Source organism: Halichoeres trimaculatus, unplaced genomic scaffold (assembly GCF_033239565.1).
Source record: "Halichoeres trimaculatus isolate MK-OKI-2021-1 unplaced genomic scaffold, fHalTri1.1 fHalTri1_scaffold_14, whole genome shotgun sequence".
NCBI classification, from domain to species: Eukaryota; Metazoa; Chordata; class Actinopteri; order Labriformes; family Labridae; genus Halichoeres; species Halichoeres trimaculatus.
This window is the reverse complement of record NW_027437192.1, coordinates 12,379,993-12,402,571: the sequence shown is the minus strand read 5'-3', so window position 1 is coordinate 12,402,571 and position 22,579 is coordinate 12,379,993. Positions and strand designations below refer to the sequence as shown.

The 22,579-nt window shown below is 40.1% G+C and overlaps 1 protein-coding gene across 3 annotated transcripts in view; it reads right to left on the bottom strand.

Annotated features, from left to right (window-relative positions):
* Nucleotides 1-22,579, bottom strand: part of LOC141802937 (TGF-beta receptor type-2-like) — a 44,562-nt gene that overhangs the window by 5,659 nt on the left and 16,324 nt on the right. For 2 of the 3 annotated variants that reach the window (XM_074686761.1, XM_074686760.1), the window contains 4 exons: nt 17,184-17,325; nt 16,182-16,372; nt 9,497-10,272; nt 8,591-8,732 (listed from right to left, as the gene is read on the bottom strand). In XM_074686761.1, the coding sequence (XP_074542862.1) occupies nt 8,591-8,732; nt 9,497-10,272; nt 16,182-16,372; nt 17,184-17,325 (1,251 nt within the window). Of the gene's footprint in view, nt 1-8,590; nt 8,733-9,496; nt 10,273-16,181; nt 16,373-17,183; nt 17,326-22,042; nt 22,279-22,579 lie in introns of those variants that run through there. The other variant, XM_074686759.1, reaches the window with a different exon arrangement.

Here is a 22,579-nt window from a genome sequence, read left to right as displayed (position 1 = left end):
TTTATGGGGTTTTCCTTTTTCTTTGGAGTTGAACTGAATGAATACTTCTGGTCGTCACACAGTTCTTTGTAATGGGTTAATATGTTAATATGGTGCTGGTTCCATTAGTTGTCACCATTTTGCTAAGTCATAACTTGTAAGCCACAAGCTATGCTCAAAAAAGCACCTACAGTAAAACACACTCTATAGCTGTATTCACACCAAACACTGAAAAAAGCAAATTTTCAGCGTGGGCAGCATCTGTGAATGCAAACACCCTAAAGTTATCACCCTGGAATTGACTTTCAGCTCCAGGGGGAAATGTGCTGAAAAAGTCAAAGTGAGGCATGAGAAAAGCTGGGACAACTCGCTTACTGTGAGAGGAGCCAGCCTGATGAGATTCAACAGCTAAAACAAAACTTTAAACCTCAGATTGTTCAAGCCTTTGAGAATATTTTTTTCCATGTGATCATTAAATTATTGCGCTCCATCAAATGAATGTTGTATATTCTATTTTAGTCTATTCTACATTCTGGTAATGGGTAGGTTGCTGGCTAACAACATGTGTCACGAAACTCATACAACAATCACCCGTACTACAATGATTTATGATAACAGAATTCTAATATATTGGTCTCTAATAACCATTTCACTCCTTGCCTTTGTATAAAAATAGATACTTTGCACCTGTTCAAACCAAATCACAGTTGGGTAAAACACTGTTACATGACAAAGAACTTTGGATAAGTTGGGGTTACTTCTGTTGAAACATCTGCAGCCTGGGAAGTCGCTTACATTCCTTTGTCTTATTTGTCAAATGTTCAAAATAGAAGAGCTGTCAACATGCTTTAGTGATGCAGTTGGTTTTGGGACACAGCTCATGCCATGCCACTAGTGGAAACTCAAAGGAATGACACCCAACAGAATAATTTCAAGACAAGGACGAAGAAGAGGTTTGCATGCAGCATTGATATCAATGAAAAAACTGTCATCATAGTACAGGTCATAGATTTTGTTCTGAACATTATGCTTTGGCTTCCCACCAGGCTTTTTAACATCATGTCCCGCCCCCTGAAACCCATCTCTGGCCCCTGTTTGTTTTGCATTTTTAAACCTGTGAGGAAGAAAGGGCTAAATTCACAAAGATGGAAACTTTTCACCAGAGTGTAGAAGTGTCTTTGGCTACCTGTTTGTGAGTCTGTTCCACAGAATTGACATGACTGGAGCAAAGCAGCTAGGAAAGAACCGAGTAACCCCTCCACATGATGTGTCAACAAGTCAGCTGACACTTTATATGTCAGCCACTTCACAGTTTATCAAACAAAATTCTTCACAAGTTTCAATGGTTTGCAAGAATGAAGCAATGAACTGCTGACGCAGATGATCCCTTTTTGGTTTGATTTTCAGTTATCTGGAAAAGTTTAAGGAAGTAATGAAGACCGCAGACAGCCAACAGAGGCTTCTGAGACTAGAGACTCACAAGACACTGAGCTTTCTCTTTTCATTTACAAGAAAACATCCTCTGGTTTGGTGTTCAAGTTTCAGCCAAACATCCCGCAGTACTAAAGAGAGACGGAGGCAGATGTTTAGTTTTGTTTTGACAGCTCTGAGGAAGTGTCTAACTCCACTCTGCACTGAAATCCACTTTGTAAACTTCTGAGCAAACGTGTGTGTTCATCTCCAAACAATGGGTCCAGAAAAAAAAAGAGAGATATCACAGCGAGAACTTGCAGTGTAAACAAAAGTGTGTATTCCAGGTTGGAAAGATTGGTCAATCCTGCTCCAAGAGTAAAGATGGGTTTTCCAGGCAAAACCTTAAATTAAAGCCTGAACTTGCAAAAGCTTTTTTGTAAACACGACACAAGACGAGGGAGGAATGCTGCGGTGTGCAGAACTCACACACTGCATATTGACGAGATTTCTGCAAAGCAGTGACAAGTTCAGTCGGGTAACAATGGGGAATTTACGCTACGTCTTCTACAACAGCTGACAGGTAGAGATGTGAGTTCTGCAAAGTGTGCACATATTTCATCCTTAATGTCTGTTTCTCATGCCACTTGTCAGGAATGGCTGCAGAGACTGTCTGAGAATCTGAAGCCAAGAGAAACTCTGGTAAATTTAGCTCCAGTTTAAGATGGAAACTTCTCACGTCACTCTTCACTAGCTTTACGATCTACAACCGTTAGAGGGCAGTCATGTCTTCATAGGGGAGACCAGGGACCAGTTTGACAAAGACACATTTGAGTGATCTGCAGATGTTGGGCAGTCTTCAGTTAGTTTATGTGAGTTTGAATCTTTTTACAAAAAAAGAAAAGTGTTTGACAAATACAACCCCTCAATCCATTTCATAAGCCAGGGTCAACTCTGTCACTGCACTGCTTTTCTTTCATACCTTTCTGTAGCTGCTTAAAGCTCCTCTAAGGGATTTTTGGATGTTATTAAAACAGACCGAAACTTAACATTAAATGCTTCTAGAAACAGCTAGAAACACCGCAGTTCACCAATTGGTTGAAAGAATTGTCACTTCTTGTGTGTCAGCAGTGTTATGGCAGCAGTAATAAAGAACAATACATAACCCTGCCATGTTTAAAGCTTGATTGCGTTCTGTAACAAAGAGCCACATGCCAGTCAAAAAGAAGACAAATCACGGGATGTCTTCCATCGTTGCTTTTTGTTTACTGTGTTGCATTTTTCTTCTTTGTTGGATTTATAAGCGGGGTACACTGTGTCATCCTGCTATGCTGTCATGAAATTAGGTAGCTGACGTGGCTATCCGCATCATGCTAACACGCATACCAAGAGGGGCATGGTTTGTTTGGGGAAGCAGTTTTAGGCTTTACTGAACTGACCCATGCCATCTTCTTTCAGTCTGTACTCAAATTTAAAAATACAGCATTTCCTACTGGGGTATACAAAGACAAACAGTCTGATGAATGACATGCTCAGCCTTGATTTTCATAAAAAATTCTATTCTTTTTATAAAATAGTCAAAAATAGTCCAAAATAGTCCAAACCCAAATGGTGTAGCTCATTTTAGACGTGTATATGTGATATATGAGCAACAGTTCAAGTCGATCTCTGTGGAACTGTTTCTAAGGGCTGAAATTCAGCTGTTATTATTCCCACAATTTACTTGTTATAATGTCACATTTATTGATTTAGTTCAGTTATAAGTGTACATGAAGAACTATCGCCGATCTAAAAGCAGAAGCAGCCCAAAAGATCAAAAAGGAAAAAGCAACACAGAAAACAAAATCTTTCCTGCACAGATAAATCAGGCACAATAAACACCTGCATCTGAATCATTGTTTGATATTCTAGTCCTGCTGCCCTCTGAAGCTAACGTTCTTCTCTAATTATGCTCAAAAAAGAACAACTACAGAAAACAGAGCGTAAACCCCTGTCACCTAAACACATAAATAATGCAGAAAAAAAAGTTCCCTGCAGAGTTTCAACATGTGTTTGGAAATAAATTAGTAACGTGATCACAATAATCCTGAGAGTCTGATTCTGAGAGTCTGGAATGAAAATCTTTCCGAGCTGCCTCTGCTGGTTTTCATTAGCCTGCGGTGGCTGTGACACTTGTTTGTGTTCCTCGCAGGTTGTTAAAGTCGTTAAGTACAGATGTATGCACGTAGAGTTCACGTTAGCATGGCTGACTTTTAGGATGTGGTGCTGAGCTACTCCACCGTGGAGTGAAACATCCACCTTTTCATGTCTGAAGAAAGATCAGAAAATGACTGTGGCTCGCTCTGGATACAAAATAAGAAACAAGATTAATCACATGTATTTTTTTCATAATCAAACAGCCTGAAATCTAAACTTCGTCCCAAGACGTGGACCTCACATACACCAGACATTTAGTCTCACATCTGGAGAGCAGCTGCCCTCACCTCTCCTCCTCTCCAGTCTAGCCCAACCTCTTCCTCTGGGGAATGAAGGCATTTCTTCGTCTACAACAACACCGCTCCACCATTATCCCTCTACGTAGCCCCACCCGCCCGAGGAACGCCCTCACAGTCTCTCCAAGCCCTAAATCTGGATCGGCTAAATTATACAGCAGAGACATTTTTGGGAACAGAGGCAGAGATAAAAAAGTACTGAGGCTTTGAATCCAGCTTTTGCTTCCTTCAGAGGTGTGTCTATCTCTCAGTTTTCAACTCTTCCCCTCACTTTATAGTCGAAGAAGATGAAGACAGAAAAGTGATGGCTCATGGCTGGCTGACGGGCGCTGACGACAGCCGGCTGTGTTCTTCTCGCCTGGCAGATCTCAGATCAGACCATGGCCTCAGGAGCTGTGACGGGGAGCTATGTGGCTCAGCGAGCTGATCAGACATCTGTCTACTCACACACACTCTCTCTCTCACACACACTAAACTGAGACACAAGGAAACCAGGGCTTCACCTCAGTCATTATAATGATGCTCTGGGATGTGTCACCAAAAATTTCAGTGGGTGCACACACGTGTTCCCGTTTTGTCTCATGTGAGGTGAGTTCTCTCAGGGTGTTATTGTGACTCGATGACTTCCAGGAACATGTCGGCAACTTCAGGGAAAAAACACGACGCATGAAAGCATGAAACTTTTTGAGTCCAGTCTGTAAACACGTCAGATTCGTTCCCATGGGGCTCTGATTTCAGAATCAATACCAGATTTCTGCCAGGAAGAGGGTTTTTTTTCAGTTTTTTGCATCTCATTTGCAAATCTCACTCTCTGGCTTCTTTCACTGTCTGTTGGCAAAGATGGCTGAATGTGTTTGTGCAAATTTTTAACCTTTTATGCACAAAAATGTCTCCTTGGATTACGGCCTTGATGGCCCACAGATTTCCCCCCTCGCTCGTCTTGGAGAGATGTCAAGTCGAGATAAAACTGATAGAGTTCTATGAAAACACACAATATATTCCAGCTGTCTCTATCTAAAATCTCTATTTTGTTCCACTCCAGTAAATCCAAGCGTGTCTGACCTGCCCGTCTGTCTGCGCTGACATGAGTAAAGCTCAATGTCTTTCTACAGTGCAGCGGCGAAGTTGGGGAGTAATTAAGTGCTGCCTCACCTGCCTAAGGGGAGAAAGAGAAAGACAGGGAGGGGAGTGAAATGTGGAAAGACTGAGTAGTACAGAGAGCTGTGTAGAGTGGATCTGGAGTAAAGTTTGCTTCTGTGTGAAGGTTTTCTGTCTGAATAAGTGTAAAGTAGAGAAGGAAATGGAAAGGACGGAGGTGGATGAGTGGGTTGAATGAAGCTGCTGTCCCCAAAAAAAGGAACCACAGAATCCTGGATTCACTAAGTCCATCTCTGCCAACACGTATCCTGTGCGTCTGCCACAAACATCCTCATTTAAAGAAGACATCCAAACTTACAAGTCCACTCTAAGAACAGAATGTCTTGGGGACTGTGCTTCTTTGCAAAACAGGAAATAGTCTATTTTCTTTTCAAAGGTGTACCCACGGGCACACATATTACTTGCTGTTTGGAAGGAAAAGAAAAAAAAGGGGGATTGTGGGTCAAATGGCCATGTTGTTTCTTAAAGGGACTTCTGGGGCAGAGTAACCGTGTGATACATTTTGAGGAGGCCTCCTGGGAGGATCAAAACAGGAAAACCGCCAAAGTAGAAACGTTGGTGCCCCGAAACCCGGCTTTCAATCAGGGGTCTGACACAATGGAGACAGGAGCCGTCACAGAAACATGCCGGACCACCAGAGACACTAAAAGGAAGCGAAAACAAACGGCTCACTGCTGACATGAAATACTGCTCCGTGGTTTGCCTTCAGATAATCGCCCATTTCTATTATTTGCACATTTCCTGGCCTTGTTTTTGCAACCGCATGACAAACACACGTAACGCTACATTAGGAAAGTGACGGCTGATCCTTGAGACTTCTGCAAGATGGATCGTGTGTTTGGAGCCGCGTGATGTTGTTCCTCGAAGTGATTGATGGGTCACTGACGACACACATGTACATCCTGGAACTCACTGAGTGTGCGAACTCAAGGTGGACTCTGTTACTGAGCCTCAAATCGGTAAATCCGCAGTGTGTTCGCATCCTTCGAGGTCATGCAGCCTTTATCTTTTTACAGTTTTTCTGAGGATACACTCAGTCCAGGGGGAATTTCATCAATCAGTGCTGCTATTGATTTCCTTTACGCCTAGCGGCTGGAGCTAATCTCTAATTTAGCAGGGAAACGTGGTTATCTCTATTATTAACTACAGTAAAGGTCATAAGCGATGTTTATGTGACAGTGGGGACACCAAGCTATTAGACAGAGGCATCAGGTTTAAAATAGGAAATAATTTATCATCATAAAGTCACAAATACACGCACAGAGGGGGTGGTGAAGGCAGAAAGGTGAAAGTATTTAAAGGTAGCACTCTAACTCTTTGTTTTATGCCTACTTCCTTTTTGTTGACACTTTAAGAAGTACTTCACTTTCCTGCAGTCTACGTATCGTGCTTTAACTGATGGGTGGATTATTTGTTCTGTTGGAGGCCTCTCTCCACAAATAGGATCCTCCAGACAAATGAAGCCAATCTGCTAAGGTTAAAATACGCAGCTCCCATGTTTCTGATCACTTGAAGCAGGCGACAAAATCCAAAGAAACTCTATCGGAGCCCATAAAAAGCCCATTTTTCACAAAAGAAATAAACACTGCTATACCCTGGTTTTAAAAATGGTTTGGTCAGTACACCATGTAATGCCATTTAAAATATATCTCTCTCAGGAATAACTTAACAAGAAGAATGTAGAAGTCATAAGTCCTGAAAGGGTCTAGGTAAAGTGTATCTCATCCCTATTTTTGCCTTAGCTTTAAACTAATACAGTGTAAGGCGCTACATAGAATTCACAACTCTTACAGTAGAGTAGCTAAACTATACCCCTCTGTTAACATCAAGTGCCCTCGTTGCAGTAGACCAGTTTCATTGGGTTGCATGTTTTGGTCTTGCCCTTAAAACTATGACAGCATTTAGCAGCATCATCGCACACAGACTCGTCCTAATGAACCGTAGATCAAACTTCCTTAGAAGATGGGTGCATAAGCTGCTGTCTCTGCTCCAACTGGATAAAAGTAATGTATACACCAGCCAGCTTGATTCAATTAGCGATCTGAAAGCAGCTGCTATGTGATTGGGTCTGAGGTCCAATGAGAAAAACATGTTTTACTAACACTGACAAGGTCTTACAACATTATTGTAAATGACTGCAACCCCTATAGTAGCCTTGCAACTAACCCGCAATTCACTGTGTCATTGAGCAGGTTTGTTTGAAAAAAACAGTTAACATTAGCAGTCATACACAGGTAGCATAGCACTTCTCTGTCTACCCCAAAACAAAAAAATCAGCAAGTATAATTGACGGTTTAAGCCTTCTTGGACTGGAAAGTTTTTTTTTTTTTTTTAAGTTTAGCACCAAGTCCAAAAACCAAACCAATGCTTTTGATCCGCAACAAGAGTGCGTTGCAGTGCTGAAAGATTATAATGTCCGAAAACGCCGACATTGAAAAACACGTCGCGTTTCGGACAAACTTTCCCATGGGATCTCATGAGGGAGCGGCTAAAATTTAGAGTCTAACTGCATCTTACAACGGGAGGTGTGTGACAGTACAGCAGACTTGCATATCCCCGGAGAGGCCCACAGCAGCTTAACTTTGCTGCTAAAAACATGCGGCCCTGCTCATGTCCTCAGTCTGAAAATCCGGCCCTGCCAATTTTTAATTGAATAAGTTTACACTGAGAGGAAGTCCTGATAAGTTTACTATATAGTCTCTTTTTGTTGAATCTGTGAAAGAAATGACTCTCTACCCTCAGTTGGTTTATTGCTGCTACAGATCCATCCTTTATTGTCTCAATTCTTCTTCTTCCTGAATTGTTTTCACCCTTTGTTGAGGATTTGCCCTTGGACTTCTCAGGGGAGTGTGAAGGATAATGGGCTGATTTCATACTGATTATTGCCTGTTCAAGTTCATTTGTTGGTATGTTTTTTTTCCTTAAATGAAAATGTCAAAAACCTTAAAAATAATGCTCTAAAGAAAAAGGTAGTCACTCTGCCTCAATGATATTAAGGATTAAAGAGTTAGGGTAGCGTAGTTAGGGGCATGGCTGATTTGACTGACAGGTGGACATGATCTTTTCCAGGCAGTCAGGTAAGGGCTTAAATTCCACCTCATTTCCAGTTTCTACAGTAGTTGAAAGTTGGATTCAGTATTTTCAATATGTCGTTTCTTAAGGTTGTAATAAATACATCAAGTGGTGGGCTTGTTCAGACACGCAACATGAGCTGAGCTACATGTGTCATATTCACAATCACCACACACACACACACACACAATTTGGTGGTCTATCTAAGCTGTTAGATTTACAATCCCTCTGCTCTGCCACTGCCGCCCTGAAACTTTCGGCCCTACCTCAGCACCCACCTGCAGGCGTCATGCCAGCTCTACAGAGAGCTTAAGATATTATCTCATCACTCCTCAATTTCTGCATCTTAAATAAATCTTAGAGGTAAGCTGGAGCCAAATACGAACGACGACAGCTGCTGCAATAACAGGAGTTTTCTGACTCACCTCTGATCAAAAACAGCGTTTCATCCTAAATTCACGTATTAGATCACATCTTACCTCCAATTGCGTTACACCTGGAGATGATCTCCCACAGCACAAGAGCCATGGAATACACATCGGCCTGTTTGAAGGACTCGATGTTTTCGAGGTTGATTCTGGACTCCAGCACCTCGGGGGCCATGTACCTGGCTGTTCCCACCTGAGAAGACAAACAGGAAAAGGAATGTGATGTTTAATGAACATTGTGATGTCGTAAACAGGATGCTGTTGTTAAAGGAAGCTGGTGCTGTGGTTAAAAGCTATTCTTACTCTCCTGAGTGTTATTTACCTGCTGTAGCAGTGTGCTATTATATTACCTGAATTAAACGATGTTTGATGTATAACATGATTGGAAAAACAAAGGTAGCTCTCTGAACAACAACACGCTCCTTGTCTGCTCATAATGACAACCTTGGAAAATGAGTTCACCGCTGCTGGCTTGAAAATGTATTGGAGGAATTACAATGCATTAGGTGTGCTGTGCAGCAAAGGGTGAAGCCTTCTCATAATGACTCATTCTCATAACAGAGCGTAATATGACTCCTGCCTATTACATCAGGGTAATGAGTCCATTAAGAATCAATCAGGTCTGTTTGTTATGCGAGTATAATATAACATCAACCCTAAGACCATTCACAACACAGTTTCTATCAGAGATCTCCAACAGGGCGGGGGGCGAGATCGAGGGAGTGAATAATATTTAGAGATGGTGTCCCCGAGTGATGAGATCAGGAATGAAAGTTTGATTGATAGCACAGCTCTTTTCACGGTCTGATAACTTCAAAGATATAAACCACAGGGTTCGATTGGTTTGTGTCTGGGGTGTCGGTGCATATTATAACAGAAGAGATTTTCTCTCATCGCTGTGGGGATAAAAGCTAAGAAAAACAAAAATCAGCCGCACTGAGGATTAAAAGGCTTTACCTGCCCACTGTTTGCTAACTCATCTACAGACAGAGTGTTGTCCAGGCGGAGGGCGAGGCCGAAGTCACACAGGCAGCAGGTCAGGTCACTTTTCACCAGAATGTTTGAGCTCTTAATGTCCCTGTGAGCGATAGGAATCTTATAGCGTCCGCACGGGGTGTGGTCACTGTGGAGGTGAGCCACTCCCTGCGCCAGTGAAGCCCCCAGCAGCCACAGGTCGTGCCAGCTGACAATATGGTGAATCAAGTACTCTTGTAGGTTCCCTCTTGGCTGAAAGGCTGTTATCAACCAGTACTGCCTCTGCACCTTCCTCTCCTCTGCTGTCAGGAAGTGAAGCACATTTTCATGCCTCAAATCAGCATCTGAGAATATCTCTTTCTCATTCTTCCATGATGCGTACTCCTCATATGCAAAGATCTTAACAGCAACTGTCTCAAAGCCGTGCTCCTCGCTCACAGAGGAACCCTGCTTCAGCTTTGCTTTGTACACCTCCGCAAAGCGTCCTTTCCCGACCAGGACGTCCAGCTCAATGGGGAGGAGCTCTGTGTTGTGGTTGAGGTTGTTGGCGTGCGTGGAGCTGCTGTCTGAGCCTTCGTCGTCGATCATGATGGCGTGACCGTCGCTGAAATCCATAGGTGGGCCCTTCTTGCGTCTGGAGCTGGCTCGCCGCTGGCGGTAGACCCGATAAATGTAGAAAGAGAGGGTGACGAAGACGGCCATGACCAGTAGAGGCACCAGGCTCACCACAATGACTGCGACCACCTGGGAATCCGCATCTGGGGGGAAAAAAGTTAAAGGATTACACCACAGTGCTTGAACCTCATTCAGCACCATGTTTTGTTTTCACACCTGGCTTATTGTTGGTCTATTCTCAAAGCTCTTTTTGACTTTGTTTAAACACCAAGTTGATTCGAGTTAATTCAATCTGATGATGTAGCAAACAATCTTAATCAAAATCAAAACCTGAGGGTGATAAATTTAGCTTTTAGCTGTTAACAAGGAAAGGTATCAGCTGATTGAAGCACCTTTGAGGGAAATTCAGTTTGTGTTTATTTTGGCGCATTTATTTCAGTATATTTTGTATCACAATAAAACTCATCACTGGTGCTTTAAGCTTAAAAAGCTCAAAAAGTTAATACATGAAATGCTCTTTTTACCTGATCGTAAATATTCTCTGAATTCAGAGTGAGATTTACTTTACCCCACGTTTTGGGCTCACCCCCCCACAAGAACTGCATAAATAACAGTTATTTATTATCTCTACTTCACTCTTTAGGAGACAGCAAGTAGTGCCTGAAATGTTTCATCATGCTCAAAAACTAAATTCACTCTACAGTCAGCTGCATCCAGCTTGTGTTGTAGGGAGCTGGTAATAAGTTTTGGATTTTAGACACAACCATGTTTGCCTTCACCAAATGGTGAGGAAATGTGACTGAATGTGTTGTGAAGTGATATTTCATTAAAACTGCTTATCAGGAACAACACAAAAGAAATGAAGGTTCACAACTTAATTTTCTGTTCTGGCAAAATTGGTTTTATAATAATTCATCACAAGTTTTTCCTAATGACTGAGCTATATGTTCTCTCTAGAACAGCAGTTTCTAAAGAAATGCAGAATGCTGCCCTTACGAAAGAAAAATATATGTACCAATATATTTTTTGAAATGTATTGTAATATATTACTGTATATTATGATAAACATGGAATAATATATTGAGGGCACATATAGAATATATTATATATTCACGAAATATATTGCAATCTATTGCAAAATATGCAAATAATTGCCGCTTTCCATATATTGCAATATATTGGAAAATATAAATACTAAATCTCATATATGGGAATATATTACCTAATATATAACATGATATTTTCCAATATGCTGCAATATATTTTCCTTCGTAAGGTTGGAGATATTGAATGACTGAAGTAATGTCTGAAAATGGTTAAATACTTTGTGGAAAAGCTTGCGTTGAACTGCTGAATGAAGACTACTGAATGAGCCTGCCATGAGCTCCTGGTTGAAAGGAAATGAATGAATCCAAAGAATGAATGAATGAATTCAGAAATTTGAATGGTGGAATGAATTAATGAAATGAATGATTTGAATATCTGACGTAATGTCTGAAAATGGTTGGAAAAATGTGGAAAAGCTTGCATTGAACTGCTGAATGCAGAATGCTGAATGAGCTTGTCATGAATTCTCAGTGCAGTAGTCCTGAATGAGCTGAATGTTTTGAAGTCTGAATGGTTAGAACAGGTGAAGAGGTTGTTAATGAAGGGCATCAAAAAAGTGTGTAGAATAAAAAGAGGAATTTGTAGAGGAACATGCAATTAAATCAGCCAACTGCCAGAGGCAGAAGGAGATAGTAAATCTTCATTATATTTTTAAACTAAAATTGACATTTTTATTATATAGTTTTTTTCATATGTATACTGTCGGAAGAGAGGAACACATTTAAATTTTTCTGTATGTTCTCCTATAAATAGTTAGATGACAATAAAAACCTTTGAATCCTGAGATTAATTAGTGTTTTTTGAATTAAGAGTTACATTTGCATAAAAGTTCATTTTCTGATGAAATACTTCAAAGTTCAGGAACAGCTGCTACATCAGAGTTTCTTTTTTTTCAACCAATTAGTTCTCCATTTGATTCCAACCCCTTTGGATTTGTGGTTTTGTCTCTGTGTGAACATTTTATAAGCCGCTTAAAAAACACTATAATTTTCCACTTGTGCCTTTCAGAATGAATTTGAACATAACAAAACAATTTGTTTCCTCAAAATAAAAAAAAAGGAATGAAACTTGAATCACGTCTCGGCAGATTGTATCAGCAGCATCCAGTTGGGAGTAAATTAATATTCTCAGAACAGCGGGGCAACCTGACCCCCCCCTGTGGAATGTCTGGAAGCATCTGAAGCTAAAGTTAGCGCCTGGGCCACAAAGGCAAAGTGCTCCAAACCCTGACCCAGTCGACCACTTATTGTTTCTCTTTATAGTGTGTCTGATTCTTATAATTTTAGACATGGTGTGTCTGGGAGCTGCTACGGTTTTGGCAAACAGTGAAAGTTCATACTTGTGCAGTGTTTATGGACCACTTTTTGAAGCTATAAAAGCAGAACTATAAAAGCTATATAACTAGACACAGTACCTAAATTGGTCTAAAATTGATGAGGTCTAAATTTAATCTTTTATATGGTGTCTTCTGCTTAAATGCAACACATCTTTATTTCTAAATGAAAAGAAATGAAACTCCTAAAATATAGCTGAAGATCTGAGTTGCAAAACATTAACTTTGGAAACTCCGAAAGCAGAAATGAGCTGAAATGTTCACTGTATTGCTTAAAACATGATATGAAACTGTAGATGTGAGAGATCAGTTGAAAAGCGTTAGAAAGAGGAGGTGACTTCCCAGTCAAGCCCTCTGCTTCTCTCTATTTTCTTTTCACTAAACAGGAAACCACATGTCTGAAATCCTCCACATGGCCCCGGCCAGTTTGTTTTTATTTTCACAGAGTGAGAAGCCATTTCTCACAACAAATCTGTCACTGTGCCTCCTTTACTCGCTTAGCTGTGCCCAAAAACCTCCCACAAAGTATGAAATATTGGCTGTTTAAGAGTTAGGGTTCTGTGAGGAGCACAATTTTGAGTTATGGTGTCAAGAGAGATGGAGATAGTGGGATACTGGGCCCAGCAGGGAAAAAGCATTGTTTACGATTCTTTTCTAAAGATTTAGAGATCTTAGTTTTTCTGACACAATGTGTGCATCGTATCTTGGAAGACACACAATGTGTCTTTCAGGGAGATAGACTGGTTCCAGTATATCACTTAAAATTGGAAATATCAGGTGGATACTCCAAATGATTCCTGAGCTGTGTTTGAAATTATTTTTAACCTTTGTACACAATCAGGCTTGTTTTCATGTGTTTTTGTTTAACCAACCAAATTTAAGATCTAGGTTCTTAAAAAAAGATAGTTATGCATATGCATGGAAAATATAATTAAAGCATTTATTCTTAAACTACAAGCTTTACTTGAAGATTCATTACTGAGTAACATTTAATTCTGTTGTTTTATTATTTTAAGACTTATCTTCCTTGAATCTGCCTTGTCAGCACCAGTATTTTCTTTAAATGTAATCCAGTTAGCATGTGTAAAAACTTTATCAGCAAGAATGTGAAAGAACTCTGAAGTAAACCAGCTGACATGTGACAAACAACTCTGTGCATCCTCAAACTTGTGTCCTAGTTTTTTTTAGTGTCCTATATTTATCCTAGAGTTATGGGAAAAATAACTCTGTCAGCAAGAGTTCAACGGTGGCACAAATTAAGCTACAAAGTCACATTTCTCATAAGCTAGTAGAAATCAGTCTAAATTTACTGGTATTGTTGCCTCACGGTTGTTATTTCTCCTGGAGCTCCTTCATTACAACACTGTCTCATGTAAGTCACTGAGAAGTTACACAGAGTGCACAGACATTCTCAGCAGCAACTCTCTGTATTTCCATTACGTGGTTTGCACTGTGCAGATGCTTTCAATTTGGCTCTCGGTGCGGAGCCAGGTCGCGGAAATGTACCTCAGTGTTATTACTGCCTGGATGCTGTAGTCAAAATACATCTGATTCCAGGGCCGGTGTTGTAACTGGATTCTAAAGTCAATGTTTCCTGAGCCTGTTTGTAATCATGTATCTGGAGAGCGTTACAGTGCACATGTGTTAGTGTTCATGTGTGACGCCTTACATGACAAGCTGATAGAAAGTGGCATAATAGCATAAAGTAGACCATGACTGTGATATTACCATGTTATGTATGACACATGTGTGAAACAACAAGTCCTTTTTTTACATGTATACAGGGAAAACTAACTGAACATGTTAAAAATCAATTGGCAAATATAAAGAATAAACTCTGTTCTTTGTGGGGTTATAAAACACCTCATTCTCCTTTTAACCATGTGTAAAGTGGAGAGACAGAAACCGCTCAACTCTGCTTCTGTGGAGGCAGCTAAATGTGTGCAGAACTTGTATCAAGAGTTGTGTGCTACAAGGTAACATTAAAGTGAATGGTACTGTACCCTGTCATTTTGATTTGCATTGCATCATGAAGTATTGTATCTGGCATAATAATGTCTTGCACTGTTTTGTATTTATTACAGTACATCACATATTATTGCATCATATTGGATCATACTGTGTCAAGCTGTATAGCATCAAATGCTATCATATATTTGTTTATATATCTTTTCTCAGTGTAATGCATCATATGGTATTATAATGTATCAAATGATGTAATTCATTGTAATGTATCTTATCATAATATATCAATTTATCATAATGTATTCATCACAATGTATAGTGGTGTATTGTCATGTACCCTAATGTATTGTATCTGCATACAATATATCAATGTATTATATCACCTTGCGTCATATTGCATTGTAATAAATTGTATCACATAACTGTATCATTTTACATCCTAATGTGTTGTGATGCATTTTTATCATTATTAATTGTATCATATTGTTTCATATGTCCCATATTATAGCATATTCTAACGTATCGTCACTTTTCATAATGTATCCGTATCGAAATATATTGTATCACATTGTATCATATTGACTAGTAATGTACCATATTACATTTTAAATTGTCTGTGTTTTTATGTATCCTATCGTATATGTTATATCACTTTATATCGTAATGTATGTACAGTAATCTATCATAATGTATCATAATGTATCATATCATATCATATCATATCATATCATATCATATCATATCATATCATATCATATCATATCATATCATATATCATATATCATATATCATATCATATCATATCATATCATATCATATCATATCATATATCATATATCATATCATAACCTCTTAATGTATTATAGTGTGTTTTATCATATTTGTTTGCCGAGCATAATGTATCAAGTGGCAACCTTTGGTGAAAGAATATGAGACAATGCGGAAGTGCTAGAATCTGCTGTTTCTCGAGTGTCCGCTTGAGGCTGGCTCTGAAAGCACCAGAAGTCACATGAATTGCTAAGTTTACTATCAGTACACATTGTACTGAACTTTTCCAACTCGGCGTTACAGAGGATATTAAGATTGGAGCTTGCCCAGAGGCACAGCCCAGGTCACGTGATTGATGGGCGCCCTATAGCTGTATGCAAAGCCCTTGCCACTTCCGATATGACCGCCGTTTCAGAAACAGATGGGTGATGCCTGGGAGAAAATGTCCATGTTTTATATAGTCTATGATTTTAATGTATCATAATGTATTGCATTGTTCTGTATTGTATTTAATGTATCATATCTTAGTGTGAAAAATCATATCTTATCTATCGGTACAAGCTCACCAACCACTTGCGATGGTTTCTTATCTAATATGTGGACAAAACAACATTTCTAATCCCCTGCTCTAACTCTTGTAAACCATGAGCACATTTCTTAAATATGATGAAGTGGTCCTTACAGTCCAGAGTTTTTTGTCACTGCATATTATGAAACAGTTCTAAATATTTGAAACTCACTTAGCATGGTGGATGCATCTCACTATTTACTTATATCATTTCAAAAGGTAAAATCAACAAGAGAACCATTAGTTGGAGAAAGTAATCTCAAAGTTTAAGAGTTGGAGGAAGACAATCATATCACTGTGTCTCAACTTACTTGAGTTAAAGAAGATGTGTTCGTTGCACTCGTCCTCAGAGCAGGAGCAGATAAAGAACTGTGAGCCCATGCCCTTCTTCTCTTTCATCTCACACTTGCTGTTGTTGTAATCCTCCAGGACCAAGCCGTACAGCTTCTGAGACGGTCTGTGGCAGACCGTATCAAAGGTGACGTTGTCATCTTTCTTCCTCCTTGGAAAGAAAAACAGAAATAGAAAATGCTGGATTAAGCTTGATTTGTGTACTCTGGCAGAGAAACTCGCTTTTTACAGATCTGTATTATAATGTAACAAGGCGAGGTTGGCATGTTGACAGTTGTGTAAATAAAGCACTTTCTCAATCATGCAGTGATAAAATGGCAACAGTAAAAGTCAAATTTGTCTCTTTCAGCAGTCTACAGTCTCAGCAGTATGTAAATGACTGAACACAGAGGTCGCATTTACAAAGAGCAAGATTTTCAAACGCCATCACAAACAGGAAACAAGAAAAACCCTGAAACTGCACAAATATACATATTTAAATTTTGCTCCCCTGCTGAGCGGCTATGTGAGAAACATTTCAAAGAGGTACTGCTGTCCATATGTCATTAGCTTTCTGCTGACCTCAGCTCATAACATGCCCGCAACGCTGCTAATATAATGAGAGACGGCAGCATGGCCGTAAGCTTTAAACACCAACACAAATCAGCCTCCTGCTGCTTCTCACGTTGAAAGTCAGATCTGATGCTGACAGGAATTTAAGGTGCTCAGTGACAGAGTGCTCAGAGGAAAAGGTCACTCAGAAAAACACAGTGTGGTGCTTTATTTGTAAATTCAGATGTGATTACCTGTATATATATATATATATATATATATATATATATATATATATATATATATATATATATATATATATATATATATATATGTATATATATATATATATATATATATATATATATATATATATATATATATATATATATATATAAATGTCCAGAGCGATTCTAGATCATGACACCTACCAGATACTGACACACACATCCTCGTCATGTGGGCAGATGGACGTGATTTCACAGTCAACTTTGCAGGTCCCTTTCCCAGCGCAGCTGGTTGCCCGCACGTCACAGAATTTACACAGTCTTCTTATTTTCATCACCTTGGATTCTAGGAAAAAAGAGAGAAGGACAAGACTGTAGATTAAATCAAAAATATGTAAAGTGTGAGTTTAAGAGCCTGACAGTTTCTTTTCAGATTCTTAAAGCAGACATTCATGACGTGACGTAAATGACTTGAGTTAACTGCGTGAAAACAAACCCTTTTTTAATCAGAGAGGAGTGGACAGTGGATAGAGAAGGAAACAAGGTGAAAGTGGGGAATGACATGCAGGAAACAAGCCACAGGCTGGATCCTAACCCGGGCCACCTGTTTGAGGGTGAACCTTGTGGGTGTGACCCAGTCCACTAAGCCATCTGCGCCCTTGTACCAACAAACTTTGATGAAAGAAATTAACTCATTCAGACCAGATGCAAGATTCATGTGTTTTTACCTTTATGGCCTGATGCAACTTGTATGTCTTTTCAGATTGTGTCGTCATTTTCATTTCCAATGAAATGCAATGTGATTCAGTGAAACACATGCAGCGGAAATTATGCAAATGTTTCACAATCTTTATTTATTTATTCATTTATTAACAAATGGATGACACTGTCTGAAATGACTTCCCTTTTCATCTGGTCTGAAAGGGGATATACGCACATATGTAACACCCGGCTTTAAAGTGATACTCCGGGATGGAACAAGTTGGGTCCTATCACAAGGTTTAGGGCAGAAATTACCCCTACAGCAGTGTTTTTGTGCAGCAGAAGCCCAGGGCACACGCACTTAAGACCCCCTCCCTGCTACTCTGCCGGTTTCCTCTGCACTCAGACAGGGGCCATTTTTTATTTGACCAAAAACACAAATAAACAGACACCCACCAAAAAAATCTGAGATCGGTCTGCATTCACGCTTTATTTAGAGAATTTTCAGCGCGTTACTTTCACACAAAAACACCGCTAAATAAGGCTCTAGTTCTCATCGTGTCTCTTCGTCCTGGCAGACTACCTGTGTTTGTTTATATCTGGCACGCCATGCGTGGACAGATACACTAAGCGGCTAGCGCCTCGTAGCCAGCTGTGGCTCTGCAGCGGAGGTAGTGCCGTTTTACGACACGATGAGAACTAGAGCCTTATTTAGTGGTGTTTTTGTGTAAAAGTAACACGCTGAAAATTCTCTTAATAAAGCGTGAATGCAGACCGATATCAGATTTTTTCGGCGGGAGTCCGTTTATTTGTGTTTTTGGTCCAGTAAAAATTGGCCCCGTCTGAGAGCAGAGGAAACTGGCAGAGGAGCAGGGAGGGGGTGTTTGGTGCGAGCGCCCTGGGCTTCTGCTGCACAAAAACACTGCTGTAGGGGTAATTTCTGCCCTTAACCTTGTGATAGAACCCAACTTGTTCCATCCCAGAGTATCACTTTAAAGGTATATACGCGTAAATGTTACATTCGGCCTAAATGGGTCAAGGAAGAAATGTTATTTATGACTTATATCCCGTCTGCTAAAATTGAGAAGGTGGAACCTACGACCAAAGGTGGAACCTACGACCAAAGGTGGAACCTACGACCAAAACTGTAGCCAATGAGTAGGGCACACTTTTAATATTTTGGCTTCATTTTTGAGGAGCTTTCATGTCATCCATGATTACAGTCAATACATACATTTTTTCACCTTCATTAGGCTGGTAGAAAAATGTTAGGTAACCACTCTTTTAGAGTCCCCTTCTTTATTATCCATTTTAGTGTAAAAGGGTCTAAAAGATCTCAAATTAACTTCATGCTGTATTTTAGTTCAATTGAGTGTAGCCATAAAAAACAAAGTCATTACAAAAATATTTAATGGTTTCATCATTCAGCTGAGAACTAGGCCATTATGTCATCTGACTCATTAAAAACTGACGTCTGAGCAACTGGACCAGTCACCTCTGATAGATCGATGGATAGGACTTAGTTTGGGACACTACAGTATTTATTTAATTTCAATAATTGGACATTGCAGCTTTAACAAACATGTCTATGGAGATACATCTTTATATATTAACGTGAAAAACAAAAAAACTCAAACATTTAATTAAAGAGTAGGAGTAGTTTGGAATGTTCAATAAGTAAAACCTTTTTTTTAACAGAACCACAAGAAAATCCAAACTATTTTATCCCAGAGGGCCAGACAGATTTCTCCCCTGTGAAGTCTGAACAATAAGAGCAAAGCACAGTGGCATCCACCTTCTTTGGTCTTGTTCAGACTTGACTTTGCCGGCAGGCAGGCGTGCAGGCAGGCAGGCAGACCCATATCAGTGAGACAGACAGGATTGTGTGATGAGTGCCTGTGGGTTTGATAATCATCTAAGGAGACAACTGGCAGACAGGCAAGAACAACAAACAAAAGAGATGCAAACACATCCCCTCGCTGAGGAGTCTCTAATTTGTCATGCTGATGAGTCGGCTCCCCATCTTGATGGGTGCTGTGCCAGCTCTGTATATGAATATAAAAAAGGAGACATGTCTATGAATTTTTAGAGAGAAAAAATGTGTGTTCCTGTGTTTACATGATGGTGAGTGTGTCGATGCGTTGAGAGGCTCATAATGAAATAAATAAGCCAAGCACACTGCTTCTGTTGGGGATCCAGTGAAGGAAGCTGGACAATTTCATATCTCTTCTCAGATTTTCCTCTTCCTAAATTAGAGTCCACCCTGCCACATGACAGCACGACTCTAAGAATTGGAAATGATCCTAAAAGAGGATACTCCAAATTTCCCAGGAACAGACAAGCACAAGTGGTTGAGGCATCATCAGGAAAGAATGTCTCCTACGAACAATCCCCTGTGACTCTGATGGGTTTGTTCAAGTGTACACAAAGAAGACTTGAGAAGCACAATTAAGACACAGTCAAGCCCCTTGCTGGGATGTTATCAAGCGAGGGAGAGGAAGACATTTCCATGCTGAGAACCTTACTTCTTGCAAATGTTGAAAGTCTGTATTGAGAAACGATACATGAGGAAAAAGAGGAAATGACAGAACATGTGACGGTTCCACTTCAGCGAAACCACATAAACACACTTTGTGTTTGCTCCACGTGCACAGAGACTTTAGTTTTGCATCATAATACACAACCTGAACCCAAGCCTAGGTGAGAAATTGAGTCACAAACTGTAGTTTGAATATGACACCCACAGGAAGCACAGTTAACGAATGTGTGAAGCAACGTAGCTGCTTGTCTAAAAATGGCTCTGGTTGTGACTTTGATCACATGATCACAAAGTGAGATGTTTTAGAGTGGGAAGTGTAAGTAAAACTTCTTAAGAGCGTGAAGAGACAGTGAACAAGTGTGTTCAACTTTGACTTCACACCAACTTGAGGAATAGCTGTTACATGTGTGTGTGCTTTTAACCCCTGCACAAAAAGCCTACTGTCATTCCAGAGAAGCTGTCGGGTGGAGTTAGCTCTGTGGCTTGCAGCAGAGGAAATACTATGCAACCTGCAGTGTTAAACAGAAACAAACCTACAGCTGTAGCACATTCAGTGTTGAGGGCATCCTGTCGCTGCTGTTATGTAGTCAGATGAAAAATGAGATGGTGATGGGTGGTTAGTAAACGAGTCAGCTCATTAGACCAGCTCATTTAGGTATACAACGGGAGCCCTCTCACATTTAAAGCAACTTATTCCTGTTTGATTTAATGGAAAAGAGAAATATATTGTAATTATGAATCAAAACGTGTCAGTTTGGCAGAGATGTTATGAGCTGAGAATAGTGACACTCTTGTGTTGTTGCTGATACAAACATACAATATTGAGCCAGTCAAGACTCATCCATTTTCCTTTAGCATACAATGAGAAAATTCTTGTTTTCCTCCAAAAACTGAGCAATTTATGTGATACTTCCACACAGAAACAAAACTGAAGAGCTAATTGGGAGTCAAAAGATCTGCGCCCCCCCAAAACTGAAATGCTCATTTCTACATTGAGGATTAAGCAGGATATCTCAGTTTTTGCTTTCTGGCACTTAAATAAACAATATCGCATTATGATACCAGAACTCCACTTTATCCTACCTAACAGAGAGATGAAATGCTCTTGGGGTGGGTTTGAAGTAAATCAGCACTGAAGGGGAAAGATAGCAGATAACTGAGTAGGAAGGTGGTTGAGCCAGAGTAATTATATCATTAGAGCAATCCTCTGAAAGAGCATGTCATTTAAACCCAAGAGGCGGTGCTATGGAGGGGATGAATGGTAGTAATTGTCACCCAGGGCTGCATATAATTGCAGAGAAGGGGGGTAGAGGGGATTAGGGGCAGCCAAAGCCACTTGGTGCCTCTGGGACTGAGTCTGAGACACATGGAGGTAGAGTAAGGTACTCCATAGGGGGCTGCTGGACGTGTGAGCAATGTGTACACCTCAAGGAGGTGATACCAGAAAAGCTGGATGCTAGGTTATAGGCTAAGGTATGTCCGGTAGCTTCACAAGAAAATTCACAATAAAGAGAGGACAAGTACCAGCTAGTAGGTCCCAACGTGTGTGAATGTGATAACCTGCGCACTTGTTTTAATAATGCCAGTTCAGCATTCATTGAAATCGCTGTTGTACTGACAACTGTTTGTGACTCTTTGAAAATACCTCATCACAAAATAATGGCAATGAGAGCCTTTGATACTTAAGTAATTGAAGCAATTTGTCCGTTTGTAGCGCGCTAACAGTTAACAGGCTCAGAACAAAGTTAACAGTTACGTCGCAGCTTTAATTAGACGCAGCCGCCGTGCAGCTTTTGGCAACTTAACTCAAACTTCAACTCACCCGCTTCCTCCAGCAGAAGGCTCGCAAAAAGTATCGTTCCACACCAAAAAACGGAAAACCGAAGTAGCTCCATTTAGAAACGCTTCCCTTTCTCTCATTCATCAACCGAAGAAGTTTAAAAGCGTAAAGTATCCAGACTGTAGTCCGCCTGTTGCTCCCCTGAACTCCCTCACAGCTCCGAGAAGAAGGAGCAGAGTAAACACACCAGGCAGGACTTGCCCTATATGACTCACAGTATGTGTGCACTTTTCATGAAACAGGAAATCTTCTGAGGGGTTGGACAGTTTTTTTTCTCTTCTTCTTCTGCCTCTCAGTCATGCTCATATGGCTCACAAAGTCCTGCACCATGTCATTAAGAGGCTAGCAGAGCAGCCAGAACTTGAAATGACATGCTTGAAAATAGCTAAACCAGAGGCTTCACCTATAGGCTACAAAGTAAAAGAAAACACCCTTATTTACTTCAAAGTAGTCACACCTTTCAAAAGAGGCTTTATGTACTTAATTTTATTACAAAATTATAATTTCTAAGCTGTAAAC